The following is a 20,388-nucleotide window of genomic DNA, read 5'->3' on the forward strand; positions in this document are numbered from 1 at the left end:
TATACATACACTTTAGATGAGTTGTAGTGCACCTGAGCACTGTACACAATGTTTTTATTATTATTATTATATATATATATATATATATAGATAGATAGATAGATGTTTTCGATCTAGTTTGGATTCTTTGCCATCAAATTTGAATTTTTTGCAATCAAATTTGATGGCAAAGAATCAAAACTAGATCGAAAACATCTTTCTATCTATCTATATATCTATCTATCTATCTATAGAAGACATGTTGGGGCAAGTGAAATCGAAATCGAAATCGAATTGAACCAGCCAGGATCCCTGGTCTGGTGGTACGTAAAAAGCACTATCCGACTCGTGGCCGATGCCAGCGCCGCCTCCACTGGCTTCTATGCCGGTGGCACGTAAAATACACCAATCCGACCGTACGACAGGCACCCATGCCAACCCCCCTTTACTTGCGAAGACATGTTGGGGCAAGCGAAAGCGAAATCGAATTGAACCAGCCAGGATCCCTGGTCTGGTGGTACGTAAAAAGCACTATCCGACTCGTGGCCGATGCCAGCGCCGCCTCGGCTGGCTTCCGTGCCGTTGGCACATAAAATACACCAATCCGACCGTGGCCGTTGCCAGCCTCGCCTGGCACCTGTGCAGGTGGCACGTAAAAAGCACCCACTACACTCACGGAGTGGTTGGCGTTAGGAAGGGCATCCAGCTGTAGAAACATTGCCAGATAAGACTGGAGCCTGGTGCAGCCTTCTGGCTTCCCAGATCCTCGGTCAAACCGTCCAACCCATGCTAGCATGGAGAACGGACGTTAAACGATGATGATGATGATGATGATGAATATATATATATTGTTTGTAGAAAAACATAAATCCGGAGAAAAAGCACACTCTAAGATGTAGAGCATGTTTTGAAGGGGTTTTAGGCCAACAGGTTTGGGATCTGACAATATACCATAAGGCCAAACCCCTTATGGACGGGAAATCCAGGGTAATCCCATAATCCGCCCTCTCCCATTATAATCTATCTATTTATCTATCTATCTATCTATCTATCTATATCTATCTATGTGTGTGTGTGTTTCTGTGCTTCCCACTCACCACTTGACTTCCTGTGTTGGTTTGTTTACATCCTCAAAACTTAGCGGGTCACCAAAAGAGAACCATAGGCTGAGTACTTGACTTAAAAATAATCAAATACTGGGGTCAATTTGTTCGACTAAACCCTTCATGGCGTTGCCCCAGTATGGCCACAGTCTAATGACCGAAACAAGTACAAAAATATTACAAATATACACTGGCATGTAACCTTTAACTAAAGCGGCGTCAGTTAAACTGTTAGCAAGAATGATGGGTAACGTACAAAAATATCTTGGCTATTCTGAATGACGGAAATCAATGAATAAACGTTTAAATAATAAGTTATTGTTATAGAAAAGATGATTGATTTAAATTTCGGTTTTATTGTCAACTTATTTTTGTTTAGTTTACTTATTAAAGCTAGCAATTTTTGAAAATAAGATTTTTTTTTCTTATTTCGAAAATTAGAAAGAAAATTACGAATATTTGTTTGGGAGTTTTCGGAGTAGAAATATATAAATGAAGATTTATATTTGTTCTGGCTAGAAATTAAATCTAACCTACAAGATATAATGACGATAAGTTTCAAAAGAAGAAAAAAAAGGACGCAATTTCATGATTCGTTTTGTTTTAACGCATTCATTAAGTTTCGTTCCATTAGGAGAGCCAAGATATTTTTACATTCCCCATTAATTGGTTTATTTGAATGAAAGCCGTTTTCTCCTGACTTCGCCTAAATTTAAAAAAGAAATATTCTTCAACAGAAACGACCTTTTTACGATTTTAAAACGTATTTGTTAATTATTTAAAACGGAATTTGATGTTTAAAGACATTTTTTCCGTATTTTTGACTCCCAGATTTTATATTTTTACCCGCTGGTTTCCCATGATGCTCCATTTCAGTCGGCCATTTTGTCACTGTTTATTTTGAAAATCTCCGACATTTGACTCCAACCCTGACATCACTTGACCGGCCTCAACCCAGGCTCATATACACCGCTGCCTCTCTACACACTTTCTCTACCTTCTGTGGTGAGTAGACATTCAATATTCTCCCTGCTTTCCTCCCTAATTTCTCCGCGAACATCGCCACACGGACGCCCGTCGTCTCCCCTCTCTCCGTCTTCCACGTCTCTTTTCTCCATCATCTCTCCATTCCAGAATCTTATATTATTACCCTATTCTCTTCCACTAACCCTTATAACCCCCTCCCCCTCTCTCAGCCCCTGTGTGGATCCGGACACTGAGACCCGTCAAACGTCTCTGTGTTTTGGCGATTCCCTTCCTGGGGCCATCAACACACCTCCACAAATGCGTCCACATCCTTATAACCATCTGCTTAATGTTATCGGTCGTTTATTGCTATCAGAGAGCATCTGGCTCAGAGGGATCACAATCAGTGTATATATGTGATACAGAAGCAGACGCGCGCGAGTGTATACACATGTATATATGCGAAACATACACACACACACATGTATATATATATATATATATAAATATATATATGTGTGTGTGTGTGTGTGTGCCTGTGTACACACACACACGTGTTTATGTGTGTGTGTTTATATATTGTGTGTGTATGTAATTATATATCTGACGTACGCGACCCCCTCTCATTGCACTAACTCTCCTGCCTTACAGGTGGCTCCCTTTGCCCCCCTGGGGCCACGAACACCCTACACCACAATAACACTTCACTTTAGGAGCCAACAAGCGAACCCTCTTCTCTAAGGTTCGAAACGACTCTAAATTAAGCCATAATCTCCTGAAACGCACTCTCTTAGATTCCTAAATAAACAAGGCTTTTAAATGTGTTTAGACTCTGGTTTACAGGAAGACGGAATGGACATGGCTGGAGCGGATTTGATTCTAGGTCTTGCTGTGGATCATGCCTGACCAGCAATTTTCCTTTCCACCACCATTAGGTTTATAGGGTTCCAGTCAGGGGGCAGGGTGGGACGAATATCCCCCAAGAAACCTAAGGCTAAACATCTCCCATTCTCTTTATCATTATCACACAAAGGTCCCTACATTTGGCGAAACAAAAAGAATACGTGAACCCGGTGTTTAGGGTCAGGAGTTAGGGTTTTTGTTACGCCGAAAACGGGTGGTGTACGTATTCTTTAACCCCGCCCTACACTGACGTTCCCTTTATTCCTTTTAGAGATGCATGAAGGTCTCTGAATCTCACCCACTGCCCCTATACACACACATACAACCGTCTGTGTATTATGCAAATGTATAATGACAACGTATATGCGTGTGTATGTTTATATATAGCCACATATAGATAAATGCATGTGCATACAGTAGAAAGCAGTAATTGTAATCCCTTTGGGACGGATACTTTTTGATAACAATAACCAGCTGATAGCATTAAGCGGAGGATATAGCGAAGATTGAGTATTGAGTGTTTATTCAGATGTCACTAATTTTGATAATAACATTACCTGTGATTACAATAAACGGTTTCTATCGTTTATTTATATTTATAATGCAATGTCTGTCTGTTTGTCGTCCAGTTCTCACAGCTGGCGGGTGGGGGCGACACTTGTCAAACATGTTTCAACTTGTTTATTTCAGTGTTATTTTTTGATGACGGGTGGTGGTGGTATCATGCACGGGCACTGCACCATCCCCTTCCCTTCTCACCTTTCCCCTCTGTAAATGGAGAATTACCCCTCCACCCCTTCTTCTATTTTCTTTTCTCCGGGGGTGGGGGGACAATAAATATTAGTAAAGCACAGAAGTGATAATAACAGTATAATAATAATAATGATAATCCTTTCTACTAAAGGCACAAAGCTTGAAATTTGGGGGTGGAGTTAAGTCAATTACATTGACCCCTGTGTTCAACTGGTACTTAATTTATCGACCCTGAAAGGATAAGAGGCAAACTTGACCTTGATGGAATTTGAACTCAGAATGTACAGACGGATGAAATGCCTCTAAGCATTTTGTCTGGCCAATGATTCTGCTAGCTTGCTGCCTCAATAATAATAATGTTTCTAATTCAGGCATAAGTCTAGTGGTTTGGAGGGCTCCCCAATACTACACTGACGATAATAATGGTTGAAAATTTTGGCACAGCAGTTTTGGGGAAAGGGGCAAATTGATTACACCAGTCCCAGTGCTCGACTGGTACTTATTTTATTGGCCCTGAAGGATAAAAAACAAAGTTGACCTTGGCAGAAGTTGAACTCATAACATAAAAGTGAACTGCCACAAAGCATTTTGCCCAGCATGCTAACAATTCTACCAGCTTACTGCCCTCATAATAATAATAATAATAATTTCTGTCATGGTGCAACATAAAGCATTTTTTGGCAAAAGTGATGGAGTTGGTTAACCCTCTGTTGATCCCTAGTACGTCTTGACCCCAGAAGGAGTATATGTATATATACTTTTTTCTTTCAGTCTCTTTCCATTTTTTACCTCTTATTCCTTTCTGTTGAAGAGCATAGGCTCAAAACGTAAAAGACTTTTCCATTTCTCCCGAGCGTCAAACTAATACACTTGCTTGTTGTTCCTACACCTGTCTTTGTCTTTTGTTTTCTATAAATTTATACTATATATATATATATATATATATATATCATCGTCTTTGTGGTTTAACATCTGCTTTCCCTGCTGGCATGGGCTGGATGGTTTAACTGAGGGTTGGCAAGCCGGGAGGCTGCACCAGACTCCAATCTGATTTGGTAAGGATCCTACAGCTAGATGCCCTTCCTAATGCCAACTACTCTGAGAGTGTAGGGGGTGCTTTTTACGTGCTATTGACATGGAAGCCAGTCAGGCAGCCTGGCATCAGCTATGCTTAAATGGTGCTTTTTACATGCTACTGCAGAAAAGCGAGCCCGACATAAGGGATTGACAGACCACAATCCACACACAGATGCAATCTCTGCAACTGAGACTGTTATTCTTGCATTGGTCTCCATAACCACAGGAAGTGCTGCACTGGCCGAGCGGCCCAACCTGGACAATAACTGGATGGACGTGATACCCATGGTCAACCATGACCAAAGATGGCCCTAAAAAAACCCCCAAAAAACATGCCACTGGCATGGGTGCCAGTCAGGCGGCACTGGCATCGGCCACAACTATGATTTCACTTGGTTTGTCAGCTCTTCTCAAGTACAGCATATCTCCAATGGTCTTGGTTGCTTGTCATTGCCTTTGTGAGACCCAACGTTTGAAGGTCGTATTTCACCACCTCATCCCAGGTCTTCCTGGTTCTACTTCTTCCACAGGTTCCCTCCACTGTTTGGGTATGATACTTCTTCACACAGCTGTCCTCATCCATACCAGCACAGTCGTCTCTCTTGCACACCACATCTAATGCTTCTTAGGTCCAACTTTTCTCTCAGGGCATTTACAACACTCTGTCATGTATGCACACTGACATTATACATCTAGCGAAGTATACTAGCTTCATTTCTTGAAAGCCTATACATGCCCTCAGCAGTCACAGCCCATGTCTCACTGCTGTGTAGCATGACTGTTCGCACACAGGCATCATATATGTACACACACACACACACTCATATCATCATCATCATCATTTAACGTCCGTTTTCTATGCTAGCATGGGTTGGACGGTTCAACTGGGGTCTGGTAAGCCATGGAGGCTGCACCAGGCTCTAGTCTGATTTGGCAGAGTTTCTACAGCTGGATGCCCTTCCTAATGCCAACCACTCTGAATGTAGTGGGTGTTTTTTACGTGCCACCGGCACAGGGGCCAGAGGAGACTGGCAAACGGCCACGATTGGTTGGTGCTCTTACGTGTTACCGACATGGATGCCAGTCAGGCGATGCTAGTATCTGCCACATTTGGATGGTGCTTTTTACGTGTTACCGGCACAGGTGTCTTAACTACAATTTCCATTTGAATTTTTATTTTGATATTGACGTTGACTCAACAGGTCTCCTCAAGAACAACGGGTCACTCTACGATCCAAGGTTCGCACAGCAGGCCGTCCTGCGAGCATGGACTCACTTCATTTGTCGGGTCTTCGAAGTCACAGTGTATCTACAGAGGTCTCGGTCTTTCGTCATAGCTGCTGTGAGGCTCAAAGTACGAAGGTCATGCTTGACCACCTCGTCCCATGTCTTCTTGGGTCTACCTCTACCTCTGATTCCTTCAACAGTTTGGGAGTGGCACTTCTTCACACATCTCTCCTCATCCATCCGTAGTACGTGACCATACCAACGCAATCGTCTCTCCTCCACGCTGCATCCAATGCTTCTTATGCCCAACATTTCTCTCAGGACGCTTACACTCTGTTGTGCATAGACACTGACACTACACATCCAGCGGATCATGATAGCTTCATTTCTTTCAAGCCTACACATGTCTTCCGGAGTCACAGCCCACGTTTCACTGCCATGAAGCATGGCAGTTCGCACACATGCATCGTACAATCTACCTTTCACTCTGAGCGAGAGACCCTTTGTCGCCGGTAGTGGGAGAAGCTTCCTAAACTTTGTCCAAGCTATTCTTATTCTAGTGGTAACGCTCTCTGAGCATCCACCCCTGCTACTAACTTGGTCACCTAGGTAGCAGAAACTATCAACTACTTCTAGTTTCTCCTCAAGCAATGTAATGGAATCTGTTTTCTGAGTATCAGTGGTGTCTATTGCCCCTGTGCATCTGCTGCACACGAAAGCTATCTTCTCGGTTAATTTTCCTTTGATATTGCTGCACCTCATATGTGTCCATAGCTTACACTGGGTACATCTTATGGAGTTTCTACCTACACCTTTTCTACAGATTGAGTAGGGCCACCTACCTGAAGGGGTGTGTGGTGAGTTTGCCTTCCTACTTACTAGAACTTTGGTCTTTGCTACATTGACTCTAAGGCCTTTTGATTCTAAACCTAGCTATGCATATATATATCATCATCATCATCATCATCATCGTTTAGCGTCCGTTTTCCATGCTAGCATGGGTTGGACGGTTCTACTGGGGTCTGTGAAGCCAGAAGGCTTCATCAGGCCCAGTCAAATCTGGCAGTGACTGGGCCTATATATAAATATATATATATATATATATATATATATATATATATATATATATTAGAGTAAGAATAGCCTGGGCAAAGTTTAGAGAGCTCTTACCTCTGCTGGTGACAAAAGGCCTCTCGCACAGAGTTAAAGGCAGACTGTATGACGCATGTGTATGAACCGCCATGCTACATGGTAGTGAAACATGGGCTGTGACTGCTGAGGATATGCGTAAGCTCGCAAGAAATGAAGCCAGTATGCTCCGATGGATGTGTAATGTCAGTGTTCATACTCGACAGAATGTAAGTACCTTGAGAGAAAAGTTGGATCTAAGAAGCATCAGTTGTTGGGTGCAAGAGAGACGTTTGCGCTGGTATGGTCATGTGATGAGAATGGCTGAAGATAGTTGCTTGCGAAAGTGCCACACCCTGGCAGTTGAGGGGACCTGTGGAAGAGGTAGACCCAGGAAAACCTGAGTCGAGGCGGTGAAGCACGACCTTCGAACTTTAGGTCTCACCAAGGAAATGACTAGAGACCGAGACCTTTGGAAGTATGCTGTGTGTGGGAAGACCCGGCAAGACCAGTGAGAACAGTCAAAATCAAACCAAATCAACATCAGTGGAAATTGCAGCTGCGGTTAAGCGAACCATCCGATCGTTTGTCCGTTGCCAGCCTCGCCTGACCCCCGTGCCGTTGGCATGTAAAAGCACCATCCGCTCGTGTCTGTTGCCAGCCTCGCCTGGCCCCCGTGCTGGTAGCACGTAAAAGCACCATCCGTTCGTGGCCGTTTGCCAGCTCTGTCTGGCACCTGTGCGGGTGGCATGTAAAAAGCACCGACTACACTCACGGAGTGGTTGGCGTTAGGAAGGGCATCCAGCCGTAGAAACACTGCCAAATCTGACTGGGCCTGATGAAGCCTTCCGGCTTCACAGACCCCAGTTGAACCGTCCAACCCATGCTAGCATGGAAAGCGGATGCTAAACGATGATGATGATGATTATCTGCACAGCTCGGTATTATCATTCATGTGTTGGCTGGGATCCTTCCTGTGGCAATCCCTTACCTGTTTTATAAGGGATTGTTTGTCAATGGCATGGGTTTTTGAAAGTATAGAGCAATGGTTTGTTATGTCAACAAGGAATGTAAATATCATACTGTTTCTCTCGTCAGTGACAAACGGAAGCCGTAGAATGTGAACTCACAGACACACACACACACACAGTAGACTTCCATACCCTTTCAAAAGACATTGGTTAACCTGGGCCTGTCATGGAAGAGACCCAAGGTGCTGTGCAATGGGATTGAACCTGAAGTTGTCTGGCTGCAATGTGAATTTAATGGCAGTCACTTGTACATGGATCATCCTCATCATTGTTTAATGTCCACTCTCCATGCTGGCTTGGGTTGGACGGTTTGACATAAAGCTTTCTGGACTCCGACTGTCTGTTGTGGCATGATTTCTATGGCCGGATGCCCTTCCTGGTGCCGACCATTTAATAGAATGTGCTGGGAGCTTTTCATGTAGCATTGGCTCAGGTGCCTTTAGTGCACCACCAGCATAGGTGCCTTTTAAGTGGCACCTTTAAGGACAAACCTGTATATGTGGAAGAGAGTGATTTTATTTAGCTTGATGTGTCTTATCAAGTACAGCAAATTGCTACATCACCCAGTCTCTTGTCATTTCCTCAGTGTATATATGTATATATATATATATATATATATATATATATATACACGAGCAAAACGCCCTCCCCCCGTCCAATGGACGGTGCTGAGTTGTCAAACATTTAAACCAAATTTTCTCAAAACAACTTGTCCGACTGTTTCATTTTGTGGCATTATTTCAAGCCAGCTGACTTCTTTTTGTGCAAACTGCACGTGGATTTTTCTCGCGTAGTGTAATGTTGATCGCAACAGCTGGTGTACTTGCGTGTACAAATGCATGTTCCCACGGCTTTATCAATTGCATTCTCACCTAGAATCGATTTTTGTAATTATTTTAAGACTTATACACGCCCTGATACCATTGGTATCTACATATCAAATTTGAGCGCAGTCGGATGGAGGATGCCCGAGATCCTAGAAGACACATACACAGACAGACCGAACGGATTTTATATAATAGATATACACACACACACATGTATATCAGATGTGACTCCAGTACTCAGGCTGTTCGGGCTTAGCCTGAGTATAAATTTAATAAATAAAGTGAGCATGTATTTGCAAGCTGGTTTAATTTCTGCCAACACTGACTTCAAGTATGTAATTGCAAGCTGATAACTCAGGCTCCTTTTATTGAGTCTGATTGCCGTTTATTTATTTTTGTTCAGTGTCTGATGGTCATCTTAGAGGTGCCCTGTATCAGAAAACATCATTCGTAGCAGACGTTCCTTCGACATCGTTCACACTTGCCTGACTTGGGCTCAGAAGTTACAGTCTGAGTTGTTATCTATAATCGTGAAGATTAAAAGGAATCCAAATTCAATGTTTTCTTGAAATGATAAGTTTCTGTAGAGATTAAGATTTAAATTCCAATCTATGAGAAGTTTCCTTTCTACAATATTCTTAAAGGAATGAAAACTTATCCAGCAACTCGGGCTGATACGAATGAGCCTGGTAGGGGTAAAAGACTAACTGGCATCTCTTGTCAAGAGTAGAGGTGACAGTCAGATCACTGATGTTTGCTGCACACTCCGCTGCTGTTATTCTGTGCATCTGTGTGTAAAGATCAGTTGTGTTTTGCAGGGTTGCTTTATTTTTGCCCTTAACTTAAAAAGGGAGAAAGACATAGTGCAAGATATAAAAAAATAAGCCATTTGGAGCTAGAAATATTGTGGGGAAACGTGAGGCATTCTTACTGTTAAATTATCTGTGCATATGTAAGTCTGCAGTGTTCATTACATCTCTTAGCTTCTTTTATAGCTTATGCGAAATCTGTGGTAGGCCTGAGTGACATTGATGACCTGGAGTCGCCTCTAATATCTCTCTCTCTCTCTCTCTCTGTATGTATATATATATATATATATATAATTATGTGAAATAGAAAGATTAATCTTGTTGTAGATTAATCAAAAGTTAACCGATACCTTAGTAGCAAAAATCACAGCAGTAAACAGCATGGTTGGAGGTACAACCATCTGGCGTTGCAACCGTGCGTTGGTGCGGATAATTGAAATTAAAACATTATTGGTGAATTGAAGAAATGGAGCTGAACGCAGATTGAACAGAAATCGTTTTATTTCATTCTACACGTGTTTCGAAAGGCACAAATTACCAAAATCCGATTGAATAATGGGACCATATTGTGTCTTTCTCTTCAGGAAGAAAAAAGGAAATCCGTTAGAGAAACAAAAACAGAACAGAGGCGGAGCAAAAACCAAATCGAACTATGCTCCTAAGAGCCCATGGCGAAACAGTTTCGCCATGGGCTCTTAGGAGCATAGTTCGATTTGGTTTTTGCTCCGCCTCTGTTCTGTTTTTGTTTCTCTAACGGATTTCCTTTTTTCTTCCTGAAGAGAAAGACACAATATGGTCCCATTATTCAATCGGATTTTGGTAATTTGTGCCTTTCGAAACACGTGTAGAATGAAATAAAACGATTTCTGTTCAATCTGCGTTCAGCTCCATTTCTTCAATTCACCAATAATGTTATATATATATATATATATATATATATCTGTGTGTGTTTTTGTGTCTAGTTTGTCCTCCATCGTTGCTTGACAACTGATGCTGGTGTTTTTATCTCCCTGTAACTTAGCAGTTCGATATAAGAAATTAATAGCATAAGTGCTAGGTTTTAAGAAAATAAGTTCTGGGGTCAATTTGTTTGACTAAAATTCTTCAAAGTGGTGCCCCAGCATGGCCACAATCTAATGACTGAAATAAGTTATATACATTACGTGTCCTTTCCTAGTTGTAGGATGTGAATTTGCAGTGATTTGGCTGCTATTTCTAGCATATTGAGCTACTGTATTGAGAAGGTTATTGGATGGAGTTACACGCTTGCTTGAACCCACAAACACTGGGCAATGAACTGATGTTGCTGCACTTTAGGGTCCCAGCTGTCTTTTGTTTACATCCTTACTCTCTGCGGTCCCTTTGTTTCTCAGCTAGGAAGTAGTCCCTTTTTCTACATCCTTAACTCCTTTTCCTTCTCCCTTTGTCTCTCAAATCTGCTTTATTCTCTGGACCCTTTCTCCTTTTACTTTTGGCCCCAGCTGTTTGCTTTGTGTAGACTTCTTATTTAACCATAGGTCAATCCTGATCCAAAAGATTTATGATCGAAGATGTCCCAGCCGTGACCATCCCATCTTTTAATCAGACATAAGTGTATCTAAGACTATATTATCTAATGTGCACTTCCTTCTTGTTTAGCCCTAGGTCAGTCCTGATCTAACAAACCTATGATGATTTTCCAGCCATGACCTTCCCTTCTTTTGTTAAACTCTTGGACTCCTTGATCTTTAGCTGGTCACATGACTACATTAAGGGCTAGTGTGTTGGTGTCTGATCATGTGGAATTGTGCATGACTTTTGGATGTTGTAGGGTCAAATGCTGTCTTTTACCACTGCACTATTTGAATCCTTGTAGTGACCACCACCATGAAATGTCTCCATTGTGTGATGAACACCCAAGTTGTTCCATTGTTCCACTCAGTCCCAACACCTGGCATATTACCACCACCACCACCACCACCACCACCACTGCTACTATTACTACTGATGCTCTGGGTCTTCTCTCTAATCTGTGAGGATTATCTTAATCTGGGCCTCTATTGTTCTCAGCTACTTTCCCTTTCTTTATCCCTCCCCCCTTTTAGGGTATTTATTGTTATTAGGGGTTATGTGTTGGCAAACGACTGTAGAAATCCTATCAGAGTTTCTGGGGTCATAAAAATATCAAGTAGTGGGGAGTAGGGGGCTGTAGTGTTTTACTCAAAATCATCAAACTTAACCCCTTAGTTTAGTGTACCACTGACTCCAACCCCTTAATTACTAATTAGCGATTAGACTAATCACATTTTTCTTATATTAGTTGAAAGCTCACAACATACAAGGTCAATGCAAATGGTGATCAAACCACTTGGTAACACCCTAACCCCTTTAAAACTTAGCTTCAAAGGCTACAGCTGTGTTGTGGTGGGATTTTTATTATTTTAAACCCTTTTGTTAGCATATTTCTGCTGAAATATGATGCCCTTGTTTTAATTAATTTTGAAAGTAATGAAGAAATTAGTAAATTCATTCTTCTGGGGTCAGTAAAATAGAGCCCTTGTAATGTACTGGGATCAATCTAATTGATTGTTCCTTCCTCCCGCAATTTTGATTTTCTGCTTATGCAAGTGCGACCAGGTGAGACTGATCAAGATGTGTGCAAAGTGAAGAAGAGACTGTTACACATGGCTGTGCAGAGGCTGAGCATTGCTGACTTGTGGCGTTATGGCAAACATAATATGTAGGATGGACCTGGCTATTGGTTGAGTCCATTGTGTGCACTGTTCCACAAGATGGACCTGGCTGTTGGTCTAGTCCATTGTGTGGATTGTTCCACCATCCATCTTCTTACGGGTGGGGAATACAGTAGGAACAAATGCTGCAAGGCAGGAGATCCGACTTAACATTTCATCAGTTCAATGCCCTGTTTGGGTATTTCATTTATTACCCCTTAACCCTTTTGTTACTAACCCGGCCAAAACCGGCTCTGGCTCTGTGGTAAAATGTCTTGTTTTCATAAGTTCTGAATTAAAATCTTCCACCATTCCTTAGTCACAATTTATGTTCCAAACAATAGCTTAATGATAATTAAGTTATTTTACTAAATTCTTTGTTATATTTAAAATGATTGAAAGAAACACAGAGCATCTCAATAGAAATACGGTAATGAAAGGGTTAAGGGATAAAAGGCCAAGTTGACTGAATTTGAACTCAGAGCACAGAGGGTTGTAACAAAATCCTCAAAGTTTTCTGTCCAACACCCTAATAACTCTGTTGACCTGTCATTGGGCAGCAGAGACAGAAAAACAACTTCTTCCGGCCTTTAACTTGTCCCAAGCCACCCCTTTATGTTTAATCAGTGTAGGGTACTGGTCCTTCACTGTGTGAGTCAGCTACCTCACTTTTGTAGTCCTTTAACTGCAGCACAGACATTCCAACCATGACCAGCCTGTTTGGGTCAGATAATATATCGAGGACTATAAGAGTCCTGTTTGTCTTTCCTTCTTTTTAAAATGGTCGACCTAGCTGCTATTTCTGTAACCACAATGAAGATAAATAAGGAAGGTAATATTTTTACCCCTGTCTGAACATGTTTTTATGAAACACTGCCCACACCCTACACTGCTTGTATGACAGGGATGTTTGTCTACAGTTAATATGCAAAAATCAAAACAAGGAAATGGGAAAAGGTGCAGACACACGTCCTGCATAGACCTGTGTTGAACATCCATCCACCGATGTATCTACCATCATCAGTATCATTGTTCAATGTCCACCTCTCCAGGGATTAGATGGAACTTGTCAAGGCAGACTTTCTGAGGCTGGATGGCCCCTAGTTGTAAACCCTCACAAATATAGAAAAGGAACAGGTGTGGCCATGTAGTTGAGGAGTTTGTTTCTCAATCACAGCGTTTCAGGTTAAGTCTCACTGTGTAGCACCTTAAGCAAATATCTTCTACCATGCCCTCAGGTTGATGAGTCTTGCAAGTAGAATTTGGTTAACAGAAACTGGAAGAAGCCCATTATATATATATAATAATATAATATAATGAAATTATTGTATACAGTGCTCAGGTGCACCACAACTTGTCAGAGTATATGCAGTAATGTACAAATGTCTGGAAAGCGAACAATGCATGAGTCAGATACATGCTTGTGTGTGTATGGAGGGGAGAAAATCAGGTGTAGTGTTGGCGAATCTCAGAAAGCATGGAAGTTTTGAAGGATACAGTGCTCCGACAACTAACAACTGATGCCGGCAGTTTGTTCCATGCTTCAGCAACTCTTGGCGTGAAAAAATGTTTCTGAAAGTCATAGGAGCTGTGCTGTTTTCTGACTTTGTAAATATGTCCGTGGGTGTGAGACGGGTGGAGTTTGAAAAAGTGCTCAGAGTCATTGTTTCTACGATGGTTGATAATTTTATGGGTGTCTGCCAAGTCAGCTGCCAGACGTCGGAGTTTCAATATCATCATCATCATTTAATGTCTGTTGTTCATGCTGGCATGCATTGGATGGTGTGACCAGGGCTGGCATGCTAGAGAGCTGCACCAGGTTCCGGTCTGGTATGGCATGGTTTCTATGGCCGGGTGCCTTTACAGAGTGTGCTGGGTGCTTTTTTGTGATGTCACACAGGCACTTGTACATGTCGCTGTCAGGTGCTTTTATGTGGCACCACCTCGAATGCTTTACACAACCAGAAGGATTGGTCTTAACACTTTCGCTGCAGGGCACAGATTTTGAGTATGGCCAGGTATCTCGGTCCTTTGTCATACACACACACATGTATTTGTGTATGTGTGTGTGTGTGTGTTTATACCCCTGTCTTGACATCAAGTGATAGTTGTAAACAAATGTCACTGTTATAGAAATGGTGTTATTTTCATTGTTCCATGAAAAATCTCTTAAGGCCACGAGGGAATATTGCCTTGCTTGGTCAAACAGTTGAGGAGGGTTGGTGACAGCATCCAGCCATAACAAATCTGCCTCTACAAATTCCCTCTGACCCATACAAGTGTAGGAAAATGGACATGAAATGATGATTGGTTATATATACACACACACACACACATACATAGGATGTAGGTGTGGCTGTGTGGTAAGAAGCTTGCTTTTCAACCACGTGGTTTGGGGTTCAGTCCCACTGCATAGCACCCTGGGCAAGTGTCTTCTACTATAGCCTCGGGCCGACCAAAGCTTTGTGAGTGGATTTGGCAAATGGAAACTGAAAGAAGCCCATATATGGTGGTGGATATATATATATATATCCACCACCACTACCATTTGACTACCGGTGTTAGTGTGTTTACGTTCATGTGACTTAGCAGTTCAACAAGAGAGAATGATAGAATAAGTACCAGGCTTATAAAAAGTAAAAGTGCTGGGGTTGATTCATTCAACTAAAATTTTAAGGTGGTGCTCCAGCATGGCTGCAGTTAAACGACTGAAGCAGAAAGTAAAAGAAAAGATCCACACACAGAATGGGCTGCTTTTCAGTGTTTTGTCTGCCTGATTCTCTCACCAGACTTTGGTCAGCTTGGAGCTATTATTCAAACCACTTGCTCTGAGAGTCCCACAGTGGGACTAAATCCAAGGGTTCCAACCAAAGCCATCCCATCTTTTTACACGTTCACAACTATATTCTTCAACATATCCTTTTTTTTTTTTTGTTTTTTAAGGCTGTGATTTCTGGTTGTTGTTTATTTTCTGTTGAGGTTTAATTTGTCTTTCAGCCCTTCTGGTGGGGTCTGGGAACAAAAACACCAATTGAGGCAGGGTCGAAGGCATTGGACAAAATCTTGTGTTGTAGTTGTTCCAGCTCTTTAAATTCTGGGTTTCCTGTCTTATGTGGAAAATTTGTCTATGTTCAGCTGCTAAAATGTCATTTTATAAGACATTCCTCGAGTGAGGTCATTGCCAGTACCGACTGACTGGCCCCCGTGCTGTGGCACGTAAAAGGGCACCATTTGAGCATGATCGTTACCACCGTCGCTTCACTGGCACCTGTGCCGGTGGCATGTGTAAAAAGATTCAAGCGAGGTCATTGCCAGTGCCGCCTGGCTGGCCCCCGTGCTGGTGGCACGTAAAAGCACCCACTACACTCTTGGAGTGGTTGGCGTTAGGAAGGGCATCCAGCTGTAGAAACTCTGCCAGATCAAGATTGGAGCCTGGTGCAGCCATCTGGTTTGCCAACCCTCAGCCAAAATCGTCCAACCCATGCTAGCATGGAAAGCGGACGTTAAACAATGATGATGATGATGAGGATTCCTGAAGACAGACTCTGGCAAACCTTGTAAATTCCATGAACAGTTGCTCTTAGCCCTGAATCCTACTCAGAGGTTTAGAATGTTATTAAAGCTGGTTTGTCAATCTGATGGTACAGGAACGAAGATAGAAAAAAGGCAATGATTTCAAAGAATTTGGTTGCTATTTCCAGCATGTCTGATGTTGGATATAGGTGTTGATGTTACGTTGTGGCTTTCAAACCCTGCTGATGTCTGCTCTTCCTTTTGTCGTTCTGTGGTTGATAAAGTATCAAAATTTAGGGAGCAATTATCTCTGTTGGCAACAAAAGGTCTCTCTGTCTCTCTCCATCTCCCTGAGAGTGAAGGGCAGCTTGTGTAATGCATGTGTATGAACAGCTCTGCTACATGGCAGTGAAGCATGAGCCATGAATGCAGAGGATATGCAAAGACTAGTCAGGAAGGAAGGAAGGAAGCTCTGCTGGATGTGCAGTGTTTGCCTTCGTTTATGACAGTGCAAAATGTGTTGAGAGAAGAACTCTGTGCTTAAGAGGTTTTAGATGTAGTGTGAGAGAGGGGACTGCATTGGTATGGAGATAGGTGGCGGACATGTGCATAAAGAAGAGCTAATCGCCAAACATGGATGGAACGTGTAGAAGGGAGAGATCCAGGAAAATGGAGGACAAAGTAGTGAAACCTGACTTTGAGATTTTGGGTCTCAAGAAGAAGATGAAAAAGGATCAAGATGAATGATGATTTGTAGTGCCTAAGAAGACCTGTTCACCTCAGCAGTCCTAAAAACTCCCTAATCTGCATCTCTCAAGTCTTCCCTGCAACTTATTTTGATTACAGCCATCCTCCACTCACCCCTTCTGACGATGACACTATTTCCTCAGCTGCTGTATTCATATGAGAGCAGAATTGTACATATTCCTTCCCCCTTTTTTTGTATTACCTCTCATCCCTTTCCTAGAAACTGCTCCCCTTGCTACCCCTCCCTCACTCCCAACACTGTCCTTTATCACTGGAGTGTGGGGCAAATCCCACCATGGCCTCCTACCAGGGTAACACCATCTTATTCATGGGTGCCAAGTGAGAAGAGGTCCACACTTTTTGCAAGTTTTCTGCTCAGGTCCCCTGTTTGGTGATACTGGCATCTCTTGGAGACCCTATGTGAGGGGGTGATGGTCACTGTCCCTCTCCCTTTCTTCATTATAAACAGAGCAAACCAATGTGTGGGTGGGTGCTGGCGTGGCTGGGGTAAGAAGTTTGCTTCCCAACCAAATGGTTCCAGGTTCAGTCCCACTGTGTGGCCCCTTGGGCAAATGCATTGGGCTGACTAAAATCTTGTGGGTGGATTTGGTAGATGGAAACTGAAAGAAGCCTTTCATATATATATCTGTGTGTATGTATCTTTGTCCCCAATCACCACTTGACAACTAGTGTTGGTGTGTTTACATCCCTGTAACTTAGTGGTTCAGCAAAAGAGACCAATAAAATATGTACCAGGCTTAAAAGTAATAAATACTGGGGTCAATTGGTTTGGTTAAAATTCTTCAAGGTGGTGCCCCAGCATGGTCACAACCTAATGAACTGAAACAAGTTAAAGAAGAAAGAAAAGATGTGTGTGTGTATATCTATATTTATATACATATACTTTTTTTTTCAGTGTTTATTTCAAGTGCCGGTGCCCTTAAAGACCCAGAATATGGACCCTGAATATGAGAAACGTCTTTTACGACAACAAAATGGACAGAACTCACCATATTCATCTGTAAGTATCTCATTTCTTATTAGTGTGTGTGTGTGTGTGTGTATATATAAAGTTAGGTATTGAAATATGTTGTCTCTTCTTGTCTTCCTGATTACTAACCTTGTTCACGATTTCCATCTGGTTACATTCAATTGAAGAATTAGATTTTTCTGTTATATATATATGGACACACACACACATATATGTATATTAATATAAATACATGAAAGTACATGAAGTTTGTTAAAAAAAAAAGGGGATCGTGTATATACCTCCTGGCTGTTGAGATTATAACACCTCGTTGTAAACAATGTTCCTTGTTTTTCCTTGTGGAGCAAATACAAAAAGGTTTCTTTTGGTTCCTACTCTTGAGCAGCCAACATACAGTTGCCCATGCGAGAAGCAGGACTCTTCCAAGAGAAGACCAGCTACAGAGAGGGTTTGACCCTGAGATTTGTTAATGGACATGGCAAAGCTGACACAAAGAAGGAATTGCAGTCTTCTGAATGTAAATGGAATTTCTGCTCCTGATGGAGTAAGAGGAATTCTTGGAATAAAGACGTCATCACCTTTTCCACATCCAGAAAGAATGATCGCCTCGATAACTTGTGACCTCATTTTCTTTATCACCAGTCGTGTTCCATTGCAAAGTCTTGGTGGTTCCTGATTGCGGAGTAGCATTACAGGAGTTCCAACTTTAAGTGGTAATATGTGTGGAGGTAGTCCAGGAGGCTCCAGTGAATTGAGAAATTCAGGAGGATAGTTCACAACTTCATTTATATCTGGAATTGTATCAACAGACTTGTAAGTGTGTATAGTGCCAGGAAGAGAATGCATTAGCTGTTGATTAATTTTGTTAACAGTGACGTTTTTTGGAGCTAATATTGCTCTTTCACACAGCCAATTGTGATTTTGGTAGTTTTGTGTGAAGTTGGGAAAGACTTTGTTTTTGAGGTCATCTACAGAATTAACAACAGAGGAAAATGACCACACTTCCATTTGTCCTGCAGCATCGAGAGACATCTTGCCTTCACCAAGTATCAAAATGTCCTGTGCAAACTTTGTGGCTGTGTGCTAGAGAAAACTGTCCGATGAACGGCAACGGGAAACTCAGAGTAACAGGTTTTGTTGAATTTTCTGCTGCTTTAAATAAAGAATATATTTATATATATAGGCGCAGGAGTGGCTGACTGGTAAGTAGCTTGTTTACCAACCACATGATTCTGGGTTCAGTCCCACTGCATGGCACCTTGGGCAAGTGTCTTCTACTATAGCCTCGGGCCGACCAAAGCCTTGTGAGTGGATTTGGTAGACGGAAACTGAAAGAAGCCTGTTGTGTGTGTATATATATATATATATATGCATGTGTGTGTTTGTGTGTCTGTGTTTGTCCCCCTAGCATTGCTTGACAACCGATGATGGTGTGTTTATGTCCCCGTTACTTAGCGGTTCGGCAAAAAAGTCCGATAGAATAAGTACTGGGCTTACAAAAGAATAAGTCCTGGGGTCGAGTTGCTCGATTAAAGGCGGTGCTCCAGCATGGCCACAGTCAATTGACTGAAACAAGTAAAAGATAAAGATATATACACACACACACACACACACACACACACACATGTATATGTATGTATAGCTTAATGATGATATGAATATATACCTTGATGATGTGTGTCTCTTATTTGACCCCATCTCTAACCAAACCAATATTTCTTCTTCTCTTTTTCCAGCCAATTCCAGGAAGCAGCCCAGCAGCTTCACCAAGTAAAGAGAAATATGGAGACCGTTTCATTCCCAGCCGTGCCGGTTCCAATTGGATTGTTAACTTCAATATGATTCAGGTGAACACTTGTTGTTATTGCTTTATAATTTAACACCACCTCCAACCCTGGTCCTCTCACTCCCCCTGTCCTGTTACACCACCCTCTGGTCACTGGGTGACTGGCTTTTCACACCACCCCTGCTTTATCCCGAAGTGTCTTTAGTGGTGGTCACCATGCTATTGTTGCATCACTCACCCACTGCCCATGATTTTTTCTTGCAACTGGTCCCAGATAGTCCTTAATTTCAGCAGGGTGTACTTTACAACATCACCACTCCCTGGACGCTAGGTCTTATACCATCATTTGGTTCCTGTGTGGTTTGTCAAACACACCACCGCCTGGTCCTTGCGTGGTGACCTGCCTTCCACCACCACCACCACCACCACCACCATCACCATGTGGTCCTTGGGTGTCTATAGTGGTGAGCACTCCCTACCAAGTACTTGAACCAGGAACCTGCTATTCTCAACCCCCATCAGTCTCCTACTGACCCTTAAATTTATAAATACCCATAAGGTCCACTAGGTTTAGTGGAAAACTTTCAAATAACAGAAACAAGTTGATAATTAAACTTTGATGACCGCACACGCACACACACACACTGAGCAACCTTATGACCCTAGCCCTTGTGCATATTGTGTGTTTGTATGTTTGGATGTCTGTACTCGTCTGTGTGTATTTGTGTACAAGCGTGTTTATGCATGTCCATGTGTCTATATACGTGTACATGAGTCTGTGTGTGTGTCCATGTCCAATCCATTGTAAACTAGAAACCAAACAACAGCACAAGGCCT

General features: G+C 42.2%; 1 protein-coding gene across 1 annotated transcript in view; it reads left to right on the forward strand.

Moving 5' to 3' along the window:
* The first annotated feature begins 1,812 nt into the window (after positions 1-1,812).
* The window catches only part of LOC115229229 (fizzy-related protein homolog), a 32,503-nt gene continuing 13,927 nt past the window's right edge, over positions 1,813-20,388 (forward strand). Inside the window, exons 1-3 of the mRNA XM_029799616.2 lie at positions 1,813-2,087; positions 17,691-17,795; positions 19,502-19,612. Of these exons, the coding sequence (XP_029655476.1) occupies positions 17,730-17,795; positions 19,502-19,612 (177 nt within the window). The 5' untranslated portion in view covers positions 1,813-2,087; positions 17,691-17,729. The remainder of the gene's footprint in view (positions 2,088-17,690; positions 17,796-19,501; positions 19,613-20,388) is intronic.

Source organism: Octopus sinensis, unplaced genomic scaffold, assembly GCF_006345805.1.
Source record: "Octopus sinensis unplaced genomic scaffold, ASM634580v1 Contig12188, whole genome shotgun sequence".
Taxonomy (NCBI): domain Eukaryota; kingdom Metazoa; phylum Mollusca; class Cephalopoda; order Octopoda; family Octopodidae; genus Octopus; species Octopus sinensis.